This window comes from Anas platyrhynchos, chromosome 1, assembly GCF_047663525.1.
Source record: "Anas platyrhynchos isolate ZD024472 breed Pekin duck chromosome 1, IASCAAS_PekinDuck_T2T, whole genome shotgun sequence".
Lineage (NCBI taxonomy): Eukaryota > Metazoa > Chordata > Aves > Anseriformes > Anatidae > Anas > Anas platyrhynchos.
This window is the reverse complement of record NC_092587.1, coordinates 192,367,395-192,388,874: the sequence shown is the minus strand read 5'-3', so window position 1 is coordinate 192,388,874 and position 21,480 is coordinate 192,367,395. Positions and strand designations below refer to the sequence as shown.

The window sequence follows — 21,480 nt, the reverse complement described above, 5'->3', positions numbered from 1 at the left end:
TGCTTAAAAAGTGTCTGCTGTTGAACGCCATGCCACTGGGTGGGTACTGAACAAAACAAAAGAGTTTAAGGCCTTTATCTCCACAAGGAGCTGAAAGTTGTGGTACAACCCATGACCAATACTTAATATACAGCACACCCCCACCCAGGGCTCAAATAATTAGTCATTCTTTCTAACATTTGTTGCACAAGACAATCATACCAATCAGCAAGCAACAGTGCCAGTTAAGCATTTTTAAGGTCTCAACAATCCATAGCAAAGGGCACTTCCGAGAAAAATAATCTTAAAGATTTGGTTTTAAAAATAGACACCACACTCACATTCAAGGGACATTCTTCACTTTTAGGCCTTTGTCACCAATTTTATTGTTCTGAAATAAATGCTATAAACATAAGACTTAAAACAAGAACTCCAGCTTTCAGTCTCAGAAGAGGTGTTGTTCAATGCCCATATCACATGTAACAAGAAAACTTCCTTAAAAAAGGAAAAAAATTACTGTAAAGTCTTTCATAAGAATGAAAATGCAATCCTTTTTTCTCATTAGTTTGTGTACAGGCGGGCACCAAAAAACTTGCATTTTCTTTTAAATTCTTGCTATGACGCTTGACGAACTTTTTGCCATTCAACAAATTCATCCAGAAGCACAGGCCCTGCAAATAGACAAAACCTGGTGTTATATTTACCAGTGTCTTTCAAACATTTCCTCTTAATGTATGATAGTTAAAACCATTAGTCTAGGTAACATCCATGTCAACCACTATAGCTAAATACTTACGAAGACTCAAATACGCCTGCAATCACTGTCGTCCAAATTTCAGAATTGCACATAATTAAAAACAAAGAACACAATGGGACGCCTAAAGCAATTCAGTCATAGTAGGACTGACTATCAGCTAAGTGGAGATTCATCCTCATAAGTCATTTGTCACATATTAGTAGCTAGAGGACTTTATAATTTAACAAGAATTTAATACATATATAGCAAAATACAAGTTGATGTTTATAGTTTTGTTTCCAAGTCTACAGTTTCACCTAGCAAGTCTCTACACTAGATCTTTGAACTGGATACAAGTGCACTCTGCCACTGCCCTATGAGCAAAATTAATATCTGCAGTTTGAAAGCATGTGATTATTAGGACAGTTTCTCTATGTATTGTTGAAGCATTATTTTATATCTTACAATATTGTTTCCGTTACAGGAATTGAATGTACTCATGTTACATGCCAACTGAAAATACTAAAAATAACAGTTGAATGAACAAAGTTATTAATACTTACATGCACCATCTTCATCGTAATTGCTAAGATCTGCATGGACAGTTCTGCTGAACTCTAGCACGTTGTACCACTGATCCTTGTTCATAACTCTATACTTCGATTGCTAGGGAAAACAATTTAATTTTACAAAACTGAAAGTGTCAAATGACATCTGACAATACTGTATATTATTTCTAGCTTCTCTCATTTTGTTTTCTGTCAGTTCCTAATAGACAATTCAGTGGATGACAATGGCTACTATTCCCTTGTTTGTCCAACCTTTTCACTACACAGTACATATTTGGTAGTTCTAGAACAACATAAAATAGGTTCTCAAAAGAAGATCTGAGCAAGATTGAAATACCAGGAAATCGATTCAGTGCTCTGATGCTTTAAAAATTGGCAGATTGCCATTTTGCCCTGAAGTAGGGTGTACTTAGTGAAGACATTTCTAGAATGAATAACTACAGAAATCTCCAGAGTACATATAGCATGGTCATAAAGACACACACTTTCCAATGTTAATATTGATTTGAAGCCAGGGAATAGTATCAAGCCAAGCATGCTCCTCAATGTATGCACATCCACACTACCAAGTTGCTTATTGCTGAGCAAAATCTTCCAGAGCTACCCACAGCTTTAGTCACCTACATATCACACAAAAAGCAAACTTTAAGTTCAGCACAGGTGTAGTCACAGTCACAGGTGTAGACCTGTTGACAAACAGGTCAACAAGCATGCCATCATCCAAAAAAGTCAAGGAAATGTGTACCTCCAGGTATTGATAAAATACTGAAAACAGTGGCCAAGTTCTTCCAAGCAAAAGAGCTAACATGGATTTTGCAGTATCAATATCAAGACTTCGCTGGTCTTTATCCTAAGGTCAAATAAAGAAAGCACAAAAAACACTGAAGTACAAGTTCATTAAGTAATTTAAATTAGAAGTTCTTTAACATTCCAGTAGTCTTACCCTTGCAAAATCAAAGGCATATCTGTAGATATTCTTAAACGATGAAATGTCATTCAACTGTGACCGCAAGAAATCAAATTTACTCTGTAACTTTTCTGTACAGTCACACCTTAAAATAAAGAAAAATGTGTTAGAATTTCAAAGCAAAACATTTCAACCATTCCAGAAAGTGTAAATCAATTAAAATCACCAAAATACAATCATCAGGCTTACAGTAGTAATACCTTGAAAGTGACTGGAACGCTGAACATGTTCAGTATTTTACTGACACGATGAATGCTGTGGTTCAATACTATAAGCAAGTTTAAAAAATAATTTATCAGCATCATGATACAGTCTCAACTTTACTTCTCAAATAGTCTTTCTATGCCATACTCTGCAGTTTATATTAATATCCAGAACTATTTTATCTTTTAATCATTTTGAAAGTTTGCAGACAAGAATATTCAATGTACATTAAGGTGATACACAAAATCCTTATTTATAGCTGGATTTCCTGTCATATTTCTCTGAAAAAAACAGTAGAAAACACTTCAAATCTGTGCATGTTTATGCCTGGTGGACTGAGGAAGCACTCTGCAAAAACTTAGAGGTCTGTGAGTGGTTTATGACTGATAAATTCAAGCTCTGATAAGCCTATCACCTGGACTAGCCAGTAGCTATTCAACAGAAAACTCACGGTTGTACTACAATTTACAGGTCTGCTAGTTGGCATGAAAATCCTTTGCCAAAATATTGCCCTTTTTGGGCCCAGAAATTATTTCTAATCCCAGAAATAAAGGTCTTCACGTATTTTTATTTAGCAATGACTTCTGTTTCCAAATAAAAAAAAAACCTGTTAACTTCACCAACACTGGCACTGGAGAACATAACTTACACATGTAAATCCTCCAGGAAAGGCTCACTCAAAAGAAGAGGTATTATACTATGACCACATTTTATTTTTATAAGATAATGGATGCTTTGAGTAAAAAAAATTAACTTCCACCTTGTCCTGTGTGACAGAAACAATGCTTTCAGTAACACAGGGGAGATGCAAACATGCCTATGTATTTACTTTGGTGCACATGTCCCTCTGCTGGCAGCTTGCCTCTCTGAGAACACTGCATCTTTCACAGCTCCTTCTGGACTTGCAACACAAACCCACAGCCAAGGGCACTTCAGGAGTACTGCAGCACATTGCTAAGATGTTGCACTTCTGCTGTGCTTCCTGCTCCTCAGTTCTGCTAGCCTGTGCATGCACCTATGGCTGTCTCTATCAGAAGAGCTGCAAGGAGAGTGTTTAGCAATTTGAGCTGGTGGGGCCTTTTTGTTATTGACTCTAGCAGCACTAAGTCCAAACTAAGGTCAGTGTTAAATAAATAAGGCTATTAGCTAATTAGGCTGCCTAGTTAAATGACAAGAGCTAACATTTTACAATAAGAATATATTAAATTAAGAACAGTTCAAAAAAAAAACTTAGGTAAAATTGAAGGCATTTTCCCTGTCTTCAACTCAAACGAGGGTGGAAAGGCCTTGCAGAGGGATCTGGATAGGTTGGAGAGCTGGGCGATCACCAACCACATGAAGTTCAATACGAGCAAGTGCCGGGTCCTGCACCTGGGACGGGGAAACCCTGGCTGCATGTACAGACTGGGCGATGAGACGCTGGAGAGCAGCCTAGAAGAGAGGGATCTGGGGGTCGTGGTAGACAGCAAGTTGAATATGAGCCAGCAGTGTGCCCTGGCAGCCAGGAGGGCCAACCGTGTCCTGGGGTGCATCAAGCACGGCATCGCTAGTAGGTCAAGGGAGGTGATTGTCCCGCTCTACTCTGCGCTGGTGCGGCCTCACCTCGAGTACTGTGTGCAGTTCTGGGCACCACAGTATAAAAAGGACATGAAACTGTTGGAGAGTGTCCAGAGGAGGGCTACGAAGATGGTGAAAGGCCTGGAGGGGAAGACGTACGAGGAACGGCTGAGGGCACTGGGCCTGTTCAGCCTGGAGAAGAGGAGGCTGAGGGGAGACCTCATCGCAGTCTACAACTTCCTTGTAAGGGGGTGTCGAGAGGCAGGAGACCTGTAAGTAAAACTTACTGTCTACTGTACTACTGGTAATATGTGTTATAACAAATGATTTTCTTGACATAATTAGTGTGAAAGTGTGCTAATTACCATGTCTCAAGACTCTTGAGCTGTTGTCAACCTATTTAAAGCTGATCAGTTAAACTGATCATATTCAGACATGCACTACTCTCAGGACAAATCTCTTAAAGCCACTTAAGGCACTCCCACACCCAGGCAGTGATTTTCTTTACACCAGTGCACTAAGGAATAGTCTATCTTTTTTTTTTTTTTATACAGCAATTTGGGTGGCTGCACCATGAACAAGATGACCGAGATCACCCAGAATCATATTCATAACTTAAAAAAAGCCACAACGGCCTTTTACTTAGCATAAGTAAAGTGACAGCAAACTAATGTACAGAGACATGAAAAATACATGAGTTCTCAAACTTGCTTTGATGGAAAACGGCATTAAAAGCCACCTCAAGAACAACACAATGACACTAGCTTACCGTATTCTCTTCACACCCCTATATAGTATTTATAACACAGAACTTAAATTAGCATCACAAAGCAGTCCTATTTTCGCTTCTATTGAGGTAGAGAGCTCATCTGAGGCATAGCTGACATGGGCAGAGTAAAGGTAGAGAATCTCCTACTCAAATATTCCCACATTTATTCACACATACTTGTCTTTTGTTCAATTAGGAAGAAAAATTAAGAGGAATGCAATCATTAAACTAAAAGCATCTAGTAATGGTAATGTATAAGTAGTTTGAACGGTCTATTAGTCTACAAGCCATTCCCCCTCTCTCCCTGAAAGACATTCAGCCCTCCTAGGAGAGGAAAGGAATTAACGAATCATCTTGCCTATCTGTTCTTCATGTTCTGACACAGGATCTTCTGAAATTTAGGTTTTACATAGTAACTGAAGCACAGAGAAGCCCAAGGAAGTATCATCTTAAAGAGCAAGGGTGCATTTTTTCCCCCCATGTCCTGACAATGCCAAAATTTTGTTATGTAAACTGATCTATAGGTCTGGAGACCAGAAATCAGACTAAAGCATACACTAAGTAAGTATTTACATGATGCTTTGCGTTAGCACAGCAACAAAGAAAAAGGCAATAGCTACAAAAATTCAAAAGCCAAAAATGAGCTGGTATTAGGTTTTCAAGAAAAAAAACAACCCAGGTAAGTTTTTACTAATAATTGCAAACAGACAAATTATAAACCTGGCTTTCCTACGCTGTGCACCCCCCTCCCACTGCCCGTTGACTTCTCTCAGAAGAGTTTCTCTCAGAAGAGTTTGAGACAACCAGTTCTCATATATATGTACAGGACAGTGCTACCAACACAACACACTAGAATCCTCACTGATGTACTCAAGTCTAATAAGCTGCCATTTACTGCTTGAGCCACCTTCATTTTTGATGGTATATCACATACTTATTTTTCCTACTCTCTGAAGTGGAAGTCTCATCAGCATATCAGAAAGCTACAGGTTAAAAAACACGAATTTTGGTGGTCACTAAGATTCAGGCACCCAATGTTGGCATCTAAACGTAGGTAAGACTTCAGATTTAGGTGTTGCCATTCACAGAGCTCTAGTGAAGAAACCCTTAAAAGCAATTTGGGTGACCAGTCACTAGGCCTTAGCATACACTGAATACCTCCCTAGGCTCTGCTACACTGACTGGATCTCCAAAGTCTGCAAAAAGAGCTTAAGAAATCCAGCTCTTGCATACAAACCACACTTGTTAATCTGGAACTGAATTCCATCCAGCACTGTTCATGCACTTGCATTATGCGGAATTCCATGTGTTTTAGAATAAGGATTCTGTAATATAAGTCAGACTTAGAACACACACGGGGCTTTTAATGCATTCTAATGTCATTTCTTCAGGCAAAACTGAAACAATGCTGTGCAAGAATGTAATAATACTCTACTGCTTTAAGCATAAATCCTTCTCTCTGAAAAGATTTGTCAAATCTATCACAGGAAAATAGATTCCCTCCCCTTCCCCCCCATACAATATTAAACGATTCAAGCCTACATATTTATGCTCTTTTTAAGATACTCAGTCTTCAGTTCCCTCATATGAAGGTCACAGCTTTATCCAGATGCTTAGTCTACAAACCTATGACTAGCACAACCTGTATTGTTTTGCTCCCCCGAGTAACTGTTTAGGCTTAGCAGTTGCTCTGATTACATGTCCGTTTATGTAAGAGCGCACATCAGTACTGCATTTTCTCACTTAAACACATTAAATGTGAAGCATGACAAGCTCTGTCTTGAAATGAATATTCCTAGCTACGGCAGATTATTAGATAGAAATACAATCTACAATATTGGCTCTGAAGAGCTGCCAGACTTCATGCATTTTTGTGCTTACCTTCTTGCTAGCCTGTCTGACTTTTGAAGCCTTCTAGTTGGGTGAAAAACTAAGTACTTCAGAGAAGTGACTCAATCATATCCATTTACACACTGCATCCAAAAATTCATGCATCCAAGTTTACTTGAATGCAGTATCATAACAAGTCACCCTTAAAACCACTTGTGTATCATAAGTTTCATGAAAAACAGACAAAATGTGATGGCTGAACCAAGCCTCACCAAAGCAGATCAGTTTCATTAATCATGCTCTTTAGCCAGAACATTATCTCACCAAGAATTCCTACTCACTGAATGATGTGAGGAGTGTATTTATAAACCAAAAGTGTTATTTTACCTATGTATTAAGCATTGCTTCTGACCTGTATCTAATAAATAACAGTAATGATCAAAGATTATCATCAACAGTCCTTATCTATACAGCTTGGAAATCGGTAACAAACTTCTCAGAATACCAATGCTGAGATGTTCACGGACATATCCAGATCTGCTTACATGTGTCTGATAACCAGCCTGGTATTGTGACATACCTTTTCCTAATAAGATGTCGCCAAAGCCTGATTTAATTAACATTAGACAAAACTCTTGAGTGAATGCATTGGATTCACAATCTGATGAAACACACCAGTTATTTCCAGTTGGTGACTGAGACCGGACCCCAAACCAAGAGGTTCTGTGTCTTATTGCCAATGTACACAAGACTGAGGGCAAGAATCATTAAGCTACAAAGAAAAATTGAACACACACATGCAAAAAAGCCAAAACCACTTACTGTAACGAAGTCATCCCCTTTAACCATTCTTCCTTGGTAAAGAACCCCATGCTTTCAGCCTCTAGCTTCCAGGCTAAAACCAACATAATAATCTGGAGGGGAAAAAAATGAGTTAATATGTAAGACTGATTTCTAGACGCCAATGAAGAAAATTCCAAGCATTTAAACACTCCAGCAATTGTACATGCTTGCACTTTACTTGCTAGTAATAAATTAATAATTCAGCCATGTGCAATCATGCCCTTAAATTTAAATTTTTCTGAAGATGAAAGTGCTGCTACAATAAAATAAACAAACAACAGCTGCACATAATTGATGTATTCAGACAAAATCTTAGAACAACTCCTGAACGCAGATACATGACGCTTTGCTTAATGAAGTTAAGATTTGTATACAGAACTAAATCTACTAATGCAGTAACTCCTTTTAAAGGGTTGCTAGTATCGTAGAAACATACATTTTCAGGCTCAACACCGATGTCTTCACAAAACTTTTCCATTCCTTCAGGCCCCACAACTTCATCAGGACCTTCAAAACAAAAGGAACCAGACAAATATAAGTAACATTCAATGAAATGCAAGTAACATTTGAATTGCATCATTGCAAAGGTTACACACAAGAATTAAACTACATTTCATATAAGCTATCTGTAAAAACAATTAATTATTCTATGAAGTAACTATTGCGTTAGAACCATTACGTCATCTACGACTTGGAGGTGAGTACATTACCTATGAAATAACAATATGGACTATAAGGAAAACTGAAATAGAACTGTTGTGAACTACCTCCCTAGAACAGCAAACATTTTGCTTATGTGAGTTTTCATAAGCCTCCAGTGAGCTTCACATTGACACAGCAAAACTCAGTGAGTATCTCTGCTCTAAAAATAACATTCTTCAAATAGTTATACTGACAACAACAAAAACCTCTATTTCTGTCTGAGTTACTGATACGGATATTACGCTTTCAACAGTGTTAGCATTATAGGTTTACATTAACACAGCAGAGGATGAATCTAACAATAATTATGTTAAATTCTTTATGATGCTAAATTATATAGGGAGAGGAGTAAATCTGAAAAATGCTATGCATCTTAACCACGTATAAAGCAGAAAAAATCTTGACTATATTGAAATTACCTTGACTGGGGCCACAACAGTTAGAATGCTGTCACTTTTCCCTTTTAATACAGAGAATACTTCCAAAAAGCAGTGATACAGCATATTTAAAGAGCACATACGGACATGGTGTACAATTCAGTTTTATCTCTGAATCCCTCTTGTTTCAGTTAGTTCTGTTAAGCCTGTTGCAAAATGACTCCTGCTCAGCATCCAAGTATTATCAAAAGGTTTGCTGACATTCTATTTTGATATATTTTGGATCATTATGTTAACATGGTTTTAGTGAATACGAACCCATGTAAAAGTTAAAGGCTATATGTTCCACACCAAAATACCATTTTGTGATACTTTTGGCAAATGTTGCTACTTAACAGAAAACCCTATTTTATTTTATTTTTTAAACTTGATATCTGTCTCCCCTTCATCTGCATCTGCTGTTACTCTAAGCAGAACTCTTCAGGAGTTTGGACAATATACTTGGAATAATAATTCACTACAAGATAAGAACATGCTAAATAAAAAGTTATTGAGAATGACTAGTATTGCAGGAAAATAAAACAACTGACATTTAAGATCACGAACCCTTACCTCTTCAGAAACATTGCACAACTTTTTTTTAACCTAGCTAATAAAGCCCTTATATAGAACATGTTAAACAGCCTGCAAGTTTAAGGTATGACGTACTTATGAATTATTACACACACAGAGGAGTTCTCTGGTAAGGACGTCAAAATATGAATCAGTTTTCTGGCACAGAAATCATGTATACAATTCAGACATTATGCACTGTATGTACACACAGAGGTACACTCAATACAAAGATTTGATTTCTCTACTTGCTGAGTATATGGAAATATATATATTTAACTGTATAATTTCACTAGAAACCCATTTTATGCTAAAAATGTTAGTTAATTGATAATCTAAATATGTCATATGTATAATTTTGTATACTCAGTTCTTAATTCAACGAGAATATTTATAGGCATTAAAAACTATGTGCAGGTAACTCAATACCTACAAACTTTAAATGAAGAAAATCAACAAAACAGAAAGGAAAGTTTTCCTAGGAAGGACTGATTCCAAAAGAGCATACCTCAAATGCAAATTAGAAAGCAGATTACTAGAACCAGCAGTAGTTCATTACACTGGAAAGACTGCCAGCAAGGTATCAGTTCCGATTCACATATCTAAACTAATTCCTGGCAGATAAATCATTTCATACTAAGAACTGGTCAATAATGAGTTTTAGCCTCCAATTAGGTATGGTGAACTTCAACTAGTGACTAGACAAGAAACTCTTAACAGTTCACAGATCTAGAATTTCTAAGCATATAGTTAAATGGAGTAACAGTTTAGTAAGTAAACTGCAGTATACACTGGATGTTTACTGAAGGCAACTTATGCCCCAACTCTCTCATTGTCCTTTTAAAATCAGAAGCAGAATCATTCAGTTCAAGTGTAATACCAGTTATTTCATTTTGAAAAACACCATAGGAAATTATAAAGCACAGAGGAAAGAAGAAAAAAAATATAGAAAAACAAATACTGAGAATTACTATAGCTTTTACTAACAATTTAAGTGCATTTTATAAGGAATTGAATATGGACATACCTTTTGGGCCTACATGAGCACAAAAGTGCAAATAATATGTTGTGTTAATTCGTTTTAGACAAAGCCGTATCAGTTTAATTACCAATACACTATGTTATTACCTGCATATTCATAAAACCAAGCTAGGCACTTCTTGCTTGAAAAGTGTTCCTCTCCACTCATTACTTTACCAGGGGCTTGTGATCTGCAATAGCTTAGAGAAACACAAGGGTAATAAGTGTTATCTTGAGAAATGGGAAATAAAATTAAATTCTAAGTGTTTATTATTAGTTCAAACTAGGTAAACTGTTTCACAAAGTCAATATACATAAAAAGCTGAATTTGTTAAGAGACAACTGTCAGTCATCCTATTTCAACATTTGTTGAAACAGAAAGTTACCCTGAAATGCAACCTTCTCATAGTCCAACTTACTGCAAATATTACTTTTCCTGAACTGCCAGAATATTGTCACCTTGTAGATATTAAGCCAAAATCCCCACATGCAGATATTTAAAACATCACTGCTCAGTAATTCAAATGCTCCATTATCTACTTATATTAATATATACAGGCATTTAAAGTCAGGTCTCTAATAAGCAGCATGATCTTCAAGGGTGCTGAATATGCACAGATCCAATTTAGGTCAACAGGAGCTGCAGAGTTTGACATACATAAAAGTCAGGCTATTTATATTTAGGCATCCAAATTTGGAAAGAAAATTCAGTCAGTTTATTTACATTAAACATGTAACTAAATCTCCAAATTCTATAGCTGTTTGGTACACATACCGGAATAGCAATATGCAATCTATGGAAAGACCAAAACTGCTCTGCAAAGGCAGCTCCCACCCCCCACATTATTTTCCTTATGTGACATACAATCCCATTTTCCTAGGAAGTGATTTTTTGTTGTTGTTATTCTTTGAAAGAATAGAGAAAATAACTGATTTCTTCCAGTAAAACACTGACTCATGAAAGCATCTTTGTTCAGTAAGGAGTTACAGCACCTTTACAACATACTCTCCTCTCAATACAAATTACATACTTTTACAGCATGCTAAAATTTCTAAGAATGAGGTGAAAATTAACACTTCCCATGTATTGTTTTAAGCTTTGCTAGAAGGAAAAGCAACACTTTCTAAGATGAAGCCATATGTGCTGAAACCTGCAATTAAACATGTACTACAGACAACCATCCATTAAACTGCCATTAAAAACACAAGTCACTAGAAAGAAAGAGAGCCATACTTTTGCTTGATGCTTTCACCCAGTATATAACCATGTATACCCATCTGTAATCAGTTTTTATTTTAAAAAAACATTATATAGTTATATAAAAATGTTATATTAAAAATGCTTCTATCTTTAATATTTTGTTATTAGCTAAAAGAGACTTATTTACTTCATAGTTTTTGCCCCATGACTACTACTTTCATGTAAAGCTTTTTATTAAAAAAAAACAAAAAACATTTTGTAGAGTCAAAAGAAGTCTGAATAAAGTTCTGGTCAGCAACAGTCAAGAAAGATGAACTGAAACTGGAACAGCTGCAGAGAAGGGCTAGGATGGCCAAGGAAACTGAAAATCTCTTAGAAACCAGAAGAATTTGGCTTAATTTAAAAAAAAAAAAAAAAAAAGCAAGCAAGCACTCCCTGCAAACTCACATGGAGGCAGAACCATGAGGAAGAAGGATTAGATATAGGATGACTCAGTGATCCTGGGGATCTGCTTCAACTTGGAATACTCAGTGATTCCATAATAATGTTGACACAAGAATGGTTACCAAGCACTGGCTGTGAATAACCTTAAACTGAAACTACAAGCTCATTAACAAGTGCAAAAAGTGAGCTCCGGAACAGTTACCCAAAGTAATCAGTCATAACTAGATAAATGCCTAGGGACTTCTAACCTCAACCTCTAAGGTCAACCTATGAGGAAGGGCACACGCCACAGCTTCTTGCAATAGCCATTCCCACAGCATTGATTTCGTAAGTCTTCTGTATTCTTATGTCCTCAGGATGTTTGTCGTAACCACTATTTCACTGACATACTTGGAAAGGTCTAATAGATTAAGGAGGCAACAGTTCCTGAGGAAAGCCCTGCTGGAAGCTCCTGCTACACCGTGCCAATGCTTTATCATGCTAATGGCCATTTCAGGTGCAGAAACACAGAATCATCTAGATTGGAAGAGACCTCAAGATCACCAAGTCCAACCTCTGACCTAACACTAACAAGTCCTCCGCTAAACCATATCCCTAAGCACTACATCTAAACGTCTTTTAAAGACCTCCAGGGATGGTGACTCCACCACCTCCCTGGGCAGCCTGTTCCAGTGCCTCACAACCCTTTCAGTAAAGAAGTTCTTCCTAACATCCAACCTAAATCTCCCCGGTGTAACTGTAGCCCATTCCCCCTCGTCCTGCCACCAGGCACGTGGAAGAACAAACCAACCCCCACCTTGCTACTGCCTCCTTCGAGGTATCTGTAGAGTGCCACAATTACCATGATATTAATAAAAACGCTGCAGATATTAACGGCCTTCCTACGCATTTTAATCAACGAAAAGCTTCGAGATGCTTCGGGCTGTGGAATTTATTAACGAAGAACGCCTTGATTTTGTTTTGAGGCGTGCTGAGGGCCACGAGCGGCCGCCCCGGCCCGCCCCGCCGGTACCTGCCGAGTTTACACTTCTTGAAGCCGGCCTCGTCCTGCGCCGCCGCCGCCCCCGCCCCTGCCGCGGCTTTCCTCTTCTTCTTCACCGGCATCGTCCTGCCTCGGGGCGGGGGCCGCCCCGCTGCCGGGGGCCGCGGCCGGGGCCCCACCGGGCTCAGCGCTGCGGCGGCCGAGTGCGGAGAGAGGAGCCCCGCGCCGCGCCGCTGCTGCTGCTGCTGCCCCCTTCCCTCCCTCCCCCCGGGCCGCGCAGGCCCCACGGGCCGGGAGCGAGGAACCGAGCGGCGGTCGTTGAGGGAACGGTGCGCGGCCCGGACACAGCCACCGCTGGGCAGGAAGTGACGGCACCGCCGGGGCGGGGCATCTCCCCTTTCGCCCCGCCCTCAGCCTCGCGGCCTCTCCCCGGCACGGCACCAAGGGGGCGGGGTCTAATCTAGGCCACGCCCCCAACGTGCGGGGCATCGGGGCGCCCGGTGCCGCCATTTGCCGTTACCATAGCAACGGGGCCTGGCAACGGCTGAACCGCCGCCAGGCTCGGCCTGCAACATGGCGGCGCCGGGAGACCCCCGGCAGCGCTTCCTCGCCGCCACCGCCGCCAACTACTTCGGCCTCAAGCCCGCCGCCGCCGCCGCCGCCCTCCGCGGCCGCCCCGAGGTGGCCGGCTTCCTCGACGACGGCAGCCAGGAGCTGCTGGCCCTGCGCCGCTCCGACGGCGGCCTCAGCGCGGCCACCAAGGTAACGGCGGCGCCCGCTGCGCCCCGCGGAGGGCTCTGAGGCGTGGGGTGGTGCCGCGCAGCTGTGGGGCGAGGAGCGGTTGTAGGGTGCGGCGTGGTTTTAGGGTGAGGCGGAGTTTTAGGGTGATGCTCGGTTGTAGGGCGATGCTCCGTTGTGTGGTGACGAGCAGTTTTATAGTGCTCTATAGTTTTAGGGTAATACCGCGTATGTTTAGGGTAGTAATAACGTTCAGGGTAATACTGATGTGTAGTTTTAGGGTAATATTCAGTTATAGGGTGATGCACAGTTTTAGGGTGCTGGGTAGTTTTAGGGTGATACACAGTTGTAGGGCAATGCACAGTTTTAGGGTGCTGGGTAGTTTAAGGGCGATGCACAGTTGTAGGGCAATGCACAGTTGTAGGGTGACAAGCAGTTTTAGGGTGCTGCCTAGCTTTAGGGTGCTGCATAGTTTTAGGGTGACAAGCAGTTTTAGGGTGCTGCCTAGCTTTAGGGTGCTGCATAGTTTTAGGGTAATAGTTGCAGGGTGATGCACAGTTGTAATGCAATGCTCACTGGTAGGTTGATACACAGTTTTAGTGTGCTGGGTAGTTTTAGGGCGATACTCAGTTTTGGGGTGCTGTGCAGTTGTAGGACAATGTGCAGCTTCAAGACGACGAGTGGTTTTAGGGTGCTGCATTGTTGTAGGGTGCTGTACAGTTGTAGGGCGATACACAGTTGTAGGGCGATGCTCACTTGTAAGGCGTTGCGTAGTTTTAGGGTGCTGTGCGGTTGTAGGGTGATGTGCAGTTGTTTGGTGCTGCGCAGTTGTAGGGTGATAGATAGTTTTAGGGTGCTGCGTATGGCGGCCTGTGGGATGGCTTGTTGTCTCGCAGGTGCCAGGGGAAGCCTGATGCACAGCTCGTTTGCAGGTGACCCTGCAGGTAGGTGACAGGAAGAAAGACCACATTGCCAGTACCCATGCAGCACACACAGCCCAAAATGCGGCACCTGAGCTTCACCGTGCAGAGTGACCTGTGCTGGGTGCCAGATGAGTTCTGTGTCCCATCATTCTGCGGTGAGAGCAGGGCCATGGTGGCTGCTGCCTCAGTGACACTTCCTCGTGTAGTGGCAGGTGGTGTCAGGAGTTGGTAACAAGTGAACTGCTCTGTGGACCAGTGGCTTGCATATGGCTGGTGTCAGCACCTCTTCAGACTTTGAGGTCTAGTGCACACTACGTTCATGCAGGGGATGTGTACGTATAACAGCTTGGAGCGTGCTACTTAGCCACTGTCTAATGTACAAAGCCACTGTCAGCAGCTGTGGAAGGTACAACATCAGGTGTGTACAGAGGCCACAACATTCAACTGTTGTCCCACTCAAATGATGTTTGTAGAGTATGGGGAAAAGACATGGCGTTGGACCTTAAAAGTCATTTAAGGACCTGATAAGAAGGTAAGCCTGGCACTGTCTGGTCAAACTGAAAGCTGTTCTTGCTAGCTTTCCACTTCTTTTAAAAGAAAAAAAAAAAAAGTTCACAAGTGTTTGCAATTCCACAGAATTTGGGATTTCACCTACTGTATCATTTGCTAATTTTTTTATCACCTTAATAATGTTCTTTTGTTTCATGGATTCTTCTTTGCCCCAAATAATTTCTGCACTTGATTTTAAGGTAACGTTTAAAATTTTGTCCACAAGTAGGACTGTGAAAGTAACAAGAGTTCTGACATCTGCAGATTTTACTGGTGAACAAGCCTTTCTCTTTCCCTATATAGTCAATGAATTACAGTAGAGCTCTGTATCTGCAGACTTACAAGGTCAATATTGAATACTGAGAAAGTTATTTCCAAAGTAATGCTGTATAAAAATGCAGTAAGAAAGTTTACATTCTTCACATTTATTCTTCTCAAGGCACGCGAGTTTCTGTTTTGTCCTCACAAAGCAGTAAGCAAAGCTTTCAAAATAGAATAAGTAACTTTGGTGTTTGTGGATGGTTTATGATGAAAAAGGCATTACATATTCAATGTTGTAAATTACATATCAGGTTCCTGTCAACTCAAGAATGAGTGTAATAAAAGTTTTGATTTTCTGTGCAAATCAGGTACTACCAGAATGTTATCAGAACACACATGGAATAATGTGGTAATTTATCATTTTTTCTTGATGTAAATTGTTTGTGTAAATGGTAATTTAGTGTAATATGCAGTCAATCACAGTTTTATAGAAAAATAATTTTTTTTTTTTGATTTTATTATTGCAGATTGAAGCTACCGATTCAAAGAATAATGTGTTGGTATTCTTTAAGCTGCGACCTGATGTAATTACCGAAGATAATCTTCACAGTAATATCCTTGTGTCATCTATGCTAGATTCACCAATTAACACCCTTTATCAAGCTGTTCGACAAGTTTTTGCACCAGTATTACTGAAGGTGAGCAATATACTGATTTAAATGGTCTATAGATTTAAATTGAAAAATTAGAGTTCCACTGTCTGTATTACTTATTCTGACAAAATATTTTATATTATAAAAATAAAGTATTTTAAGTTCTTAAATAATGCAAGATATTTCTAATTTCTGAGTTAAAGAAGGTGCTTTATCATATCATCTCACTGAGGATAACAGGAGGGTTCTGGATATGCGTGTGCCAGACTAGAAACATGGAATACACAGTGCTGTGGTTTTTGGAGACAAGGGCTCCTTACCTCCCTTTCCACCAGTAATTCTGATTTTGTATATTTTTTCTGTTTTAGATGTTTTATATTTTATCTAAAATGCGTATGTCAGTATCACGCAAAGTATGATTCCTACAGAATGTCAGATAGGTGAACACCTGGCCTCTGGATTAGTTTGTACAACTGCAGTTTTCATAGATCTGATATTTTAAAATGTTCTTAAGCTTTTGCTTCATTTCCATTAAAGAACATGTTTCTTTTGTGGACTTTTTTTGTCAAAAACAATTATCATGTCTATATTTCATTATCTTTACAAGCAGAATTTCAGCAGTTGCATGTTTTTAATTTCTTGCACATTACAACATTAATAAAGTAATTTTAGGAAAACACAACTTTCAATATTTGATTATAGCAATTTGCAGATTCTTGTCTAGAATTAGATTTGGAATTCATTCTTCGTAACAGACAATTATTAAAGAATTCTGAACATGCTCAAAGTCCTTTTATAAATCCAACAACTGACTTATGAATTTGTGATTAAAAAAATTACACTGTATTATTCTGATCTGAGAAGTAAAAAGCAGAAAACGTTTTTCCTTGGCCTTAAGAAAAATATTATGGTGTCCCATCATGTGGGTAACTGGCACTAATACGTGTGTGTGTGTATTTAGATTAATGGAAGGAAAATAGTAATGGTTCAGTCATGTGAGTCATATTTTTTGAAATCTTCATTGCAGGATGAGACATGGAGTAAAACATTTGATCCGAAACTCCAGAAGCTTCTAAGTGAGCTTGAGACTGGTTTGAGTACTGTTCTCAGAAGATCAGATCCTAATTGCATGGGAGAAAAGTTCAGTGAAGATGACGTGCAAGGTTTGTTTGGCAGTTATGTTTTTATAACAATCAACCTTATAAATTATATTACTATAATCAATTAATTTTAAATTAGGAGTAAATCAGTGTTTTATAAGTTGAATTTCCAGTCTTTGTGATCCCAGTGCCTGCAGAGTGTGAAATACAACAGCTTGTGTTGAGTAGACTCAGCTTGTGCTGAGTAGACTGGGCCTGGTGATGATCGTCTCTGGTCTCTTCAAGTATGAACTTGATACTACGTTTAGTTTGAGTCAGAAGTCGAAGGGCAATCACATAATCGGAAGGCAAAAAATTGCTTTAGAAAGTATGTTCCACCTGTAAATATTTTGTTACCTTTCATGTGTTTTATATGTCAACATTTTCTGTTCTTATTTGCAGCTATACTCACACCAACAGATGAATTTCAGTTCTGGATAGAATGTGCTCGGCATGGAACGAAATTGTATAGTAAAGAGAGAGCTTCTCATTTTAAAGACCTATTTGAGGACATTGCAAAAGTATATTTTCTTCTGTGTAATAAGTGATGTATTTGTAGGCTTTAAAAAAAAACAAATTCTGTCCTTTTGAAATCAGTATATGTCCTTATGAATATCAGTATATGTACATGCTTTTTTAAATACATGAATATATAGCTATTTTATAGCAAAATTTTACTTTAAATGACATGTAAGTAGTTCCTAGTGACAATGATATGGGGGAGTGCCATAAATTAATGGGGAACAGATTTGACCATTTAATCCTAAGAGCTGCTGTGGAAATGTATGCTACAGTTTGTTCCTGCTAATCATGAATTTGTTAAAAGGGAAATTGAAAACGCAGAGGATAAGAACTGACTCTGTTGTGCAAAATTTTAGGCATGTGGACAGCACTTGCTTGAATAGCACTACAGATATCAATGCATTCCTCACATGAATAAAGTTAATATTTAACATTTTTTGAGAGGATTCCTCCATATTCTTTTAAGCAATAAAACAAGGATACATAGCAATTGCTAGCTTCCATGAAGTATCGTTGTTTCTACAATATGAGTTGCAAAGTGATTGTATTAATTTTTTTTTCTAGGATTATTGTAACTTGGATAGTCTCTCTTTGTTTGAAGTTGTGGATTTAGTGGAGACTACCAGGGATACTGTTGACAGTGTGTGGAGACAAACGGAACATGATCCTTATCCACAGCCACGCATGCATAATCTCTTGGATGTAATAGGTAAAGCTTGATGCAGTCTTTATTAAATGAACATTTGAAAAAAAGTAAAATGAATCCTGGAGCAGAGACTTTTCTCTTTTCTCCTCTAAAAGACTTTGTTGATAGCCTCCAGCATTAAAGTACTTGCTTGTTGTAATTATGATCCGTTAATACTGCTTGCTCTGGGGTGTCCTGCAATTCAGACAGTTCAGGTCGATGCCTTCAGGCATGCCTGGGAGGACGATAGGTAACACCAAGGTGGAGTTTGATACATTTTGAACCTGTGGATTAGATTTGTTTCACTTCTTATCTTTTTCCTAGAGGAGAATGGTTATTTGCATAAAAACCCATTTGAAAGTGAATTTAGTTTGTATGGAAGAGAGCAGGACGTACAGAGAGACTGCTTCCCTCATTCTCATTACAGCAGTCCTGTGTTCTGGGACAGACATAGGACAGCGGAGCTTTCTATCTGCTGTCAGATTTCTGTGTGCACGAGGAGGACGGCTGTTTGTATCAGGATGGCTGGGGGCAGACAGCTGCCATCACTGCTGATACAGATCATGCTTGTGCGTGGATTCCAGATTCAAAATCCATCAGTTTCTGACACCAAGCCAACCTCCAGTTGGACTAACTTGGAGATGTTTAAGAGATTTGTTGAAGCTGAAACAATGTGAACAGTTGCTGACATATTTGTGTTGTTTTAAATAATAATTTTATAATAGTTTTTCAAAAATATTGTTGGGACTTGGTGTGGAGTTTAAATAAAAATATTTTGAACAAACTGTATACTGTTTTCATATACATTTTTGCATTCTAGGGAGCTGTCTAGGTAGATTTGTTCAGAGAAAATTAGCAGCTTTGAACCTATGGGAGGATGCTTTTCACCTTGTTAAAGAAAATCTGAAGGCTGGCATTTTGATTTGCGAGCAATGGGCATCAGCTTGTGAGTACTTAACTGGACAACTGTGGCAGCGTTATACTCTGCATCAGTGGAAAAATGAAAAGTATTTCCCTGAATCTTTAGTCAAACTTGGAAAACGTCTTGATGAGGTATTATTCACATTCATTATTTATTTATCATGTATTACTATTATTGAATAATAATTACTATTTATTGTTATTTATTTTTATCTATTTCATTAAACAGAATTAAGCACCGTTATTTAAAAGGAAATAAAAATAAAGTCATAAAAGGAAAGTAAAAACACTTTTTATAGCCTTTTTAGAGTGAGCATTCTGTAATTCAAATGCTTGCCTGAAACTTTCAAAAACTTTCTGTAAAAAGTAGAGGGGTGTCATGTGCTGATTGTGCTTTTTGCTTTTAAATGTAAGTTTTATGTAAAAGCATGTTGACATATCATATTTTCTTTTATAGGTCTTAACTGTTAGAACACTACATGAAAAACTCACATTCTTTTTGCCATCTGGAGAACAAAATGCTTTACATGTTGCCCAGGTGTTTGAGCCCTTTGCTGGCCTAAATCCTGTACACTATAATCCTTACACAGAGGTATAATGCTTATTTTTAATTTATTGATACTCCCTGTGTGACTTTTTAGTATTTAGATGAGCAGTCCTAAAGTAACATGTATATGCTGATTGTCTTCTAGCCATTATGGAAAGCAGCAATTTCTCAGTTTGAAAGAATTATTGCACCAGCAGAAAAAAAGGTGGCAAGCAAACTAAAGAAATTTATTTCAGACATTCAAGACAGCCCTCAACAGGTACAGGCATTTTTACAGTCTGAAAACTTACTGATGGGAAAAAGTTACTGAGTACTTAAGTAGTCAGTTTTGAGTAAAGGGATAAATACTTACAGGTGAAGACTATTTATGAACAGCCATAAAGAATGGTATCAGAATATGTTTCATTTTTTTCATTGTTTTAACTTCATATTCTAGCTTCTTCAGACATTTCAGAAACACAAGGAACTGATAAAACATCCAAATATAAGCAAAGAATTACTTTTAGAAAGGGAAACATTGCTAGCAAGACTTCAAGATTATGTCAAAGGTAAAAATTGTTTAACTGTTCAACCACTTCAGTATTTTTGCAAATAATATAACTGTTTATTTACTTTAGAATTATGTCATTATACCTACTATGTTTTTATAACTATAATAATACATTTAAGCTTGTTCAGTTAGGTTTCTGGTCTAACATGAATCTTTTTCTCGTGTTAGATTATCAGACAGACTTTGAAACTCGATGCCACGGTGCTCCTGGTGATGTTTCTGGACCTCTGTCTGGCAAAAACCTTTCTGAAGTTGTCAATAATATTGTATGGGTGCGGCAGCTGGAGCTGAAGGTAACAGCTTCCATTACAAACAGAATTCATTCCTAGTTATATATAGTGTTATTATATGAACATAAATCATACATAAGAGATTGTGGAGATAAAAGCTGTAAGAGAGGGTGGAGAAAAATAATATTAAAAAAATCATGGACTTCCGGAGTTATAGAATCGGGATTCCCTATCTGTGGTGCCATATGCTATGTTGAATTTTATTAACTGACACAATAAACAGTCTTTTCATAATAAACAGTCTTTTCATAATAAACTGAAACCTTTTTTAATGACTTGCTGTTTTCTGGCAAAACAAAACAAAGCAGAAAAAAATTCTGAATGGAGATGACTTTTAAATTTTATCCTCCAGTTTGCATTTTAAAGTTCTATTTAAGATTTACATATAGCTAGATTCTGATATCGTAATTCTTATTTATTATTAGCCTCTGCAGTGTCCCATTGAAACCAAAGGGATTTCTTGGTAATACTTTTTTGAGTCAGTGTCTGACAGGGAATTTACATTGCTAAATTAAGGACTGCAGTTTATTTCTGTGTAGTAGAGGTAAATGGCAAGCAATTCTCTGTTCTCTTACCACAGAATGAGTTTAAGACATACTTGATTCTGTCTTAGCTTCTGTTATTTTAATCCATTTGTATTAAAACTTCAGTTGGAAACTCTGGACCTTTGTTTTGGAAAAGTGTGAGCTGATTAAAAGCAAAATGTTTCCTGTAAACTTAAGAGCCATTGACAAAAACTACGTATTTGAATGAGAATAGCTGTTATCCATTCCCAAATAACAATTAGTACATTTTTTTGGGTCACCTATGATTTGCAGAAACTCAAGGGCCCATTTCAGCTGAGTGTGGCAGAAGTGGAGGTCTTAAGTATCTTTTTTTGTGCCTGTGTGTGTGTGCGCGCGCGCGTCCT

The 21,480-nt window shown here is 38.5% G+C and overlaps 2 protein-coding genes across 7 annotated transcripts in view; one reads left to right on the top strand and one right to left on the bottom strand.

Annotated features, from left to right (window-relative positions):
- Window positions 1–321: 321 nt before the first annotated feature.
- Window positions 322–13,145, bottom strand: DCUN1D5 (defective in cullin neddylation 1 domain containing 5). 2 transcript variants are annotated; one of them, XM_027468103.3, is made up of 8 exons: window positions 12,823–13,145; window positions 10,274–10,365; window positions 7,891–7,961; window positions 7,434–7,525; window positions 2,228–2,336; window positions 2,030–2,134; window positions 1,279–1,381; window positions 322–650 (listed from the first exon to the last, which is right to left on the bottom strand). In XM_027468103.3, exons 1-8 carry the CDS (start codon window positions 12,912–12,914, stop codon window positions 595–597), a joined length of 720 nt encoding a protein of 239 aa, XP_027323904.1. In that variant the 5' UTR covers window positions 12,915–13,145; the 3' UTR covers window positions 322–594. The 2 variants fall into 2 exon arrangements, with proteins under 2 accessions (XP_027323904.1, XP_071888845.1); XM_072032744.1 differs by lacking the exon at window positions 12,823–13,145 and adding an exon at window positions 11,814–11,942.
- Window positions 13,146–13,239: 94 nt separating this feature from the next.
- The window catches only part of DYNC2H1 (dynein cytoplasmic 2 heavy chain 1), a 164,647-nt gene continuing 156,406 nt past the window's right edge, over window positions 13,240–21,480 (top strand). For 2 of the 5 annotated variants that reach the window (XR_011806518.1, XM_072032742.1), the window contains exons 1-10: window positions 13,240–13,554; window positions 15,791–15,961; window positions 16,944–17,079; window positions 17,458–17,576; window positions 18,142–18,286; window positions 19,083–19,315; window positions 19,641–19,775; window positions 19,876–19,989; window positions 20,167–20,278; window positions 20,449–20,573. Coding sequence is in view for 4 of the 5 variants with exons in the window: in XM_072032742.1 (XP_071888843.1) it covers window positions 13,366–13,554; window positions 15,791–15,961; window positions 16,944–17,079; window positions 17,458–17,576; window positions 18,142–18,286; window positions 19,083–19,315; window positions 19,641–19,775; window positions 19,876–19,989; window positions 20,167–20,278; window positions 20,449–20,573 (1,479 nt within the window). In the remaining variant the exon portion in view is untranslated. The remainder of the gene's footprint in view (window positions 13,555–15,790; window positions 15,962–16,943; window positions 17,080–17,457; window positions 17,577–18,141; window positions 18,287–19,082; window positions 19,316–19,640; window positions 19,776–19,875; window positions 19,990–20,166; window positions 20,279–20,448; window positions 20,574–21,480) is intronic. The other 3 variants (XM_038175934.2, XM_038175931.2, XM_072032743.1) reach the window with 2 other exon arrangements.

Excerpts from the sequence above, each read along its gene's own strand:
- DCUN1D5 (XM_027468103.3), bottom strand. The coding sequence starts at position 12,914 with ATGCCGGTGAAGAAGAAGAGGAAAGCCGCGGCAGGGGCGGGGGCGGCG. Across the intron at positions 2,135-2,227 it reads ATGCCTTTGATTTTGCAAGG|GATAAAGACCAGCGAAGTCT; the intron begins GTAAGACTACTG and ends ATTTGACCTTAG. Across the intron at positions 651-1,278 it reads TTACGATGAAGATGGTGCAT|GGCCTGTGCTTCTGGATGAA; the intron begins GTAAGTATTAAT and ends GTCTATTTGCAG.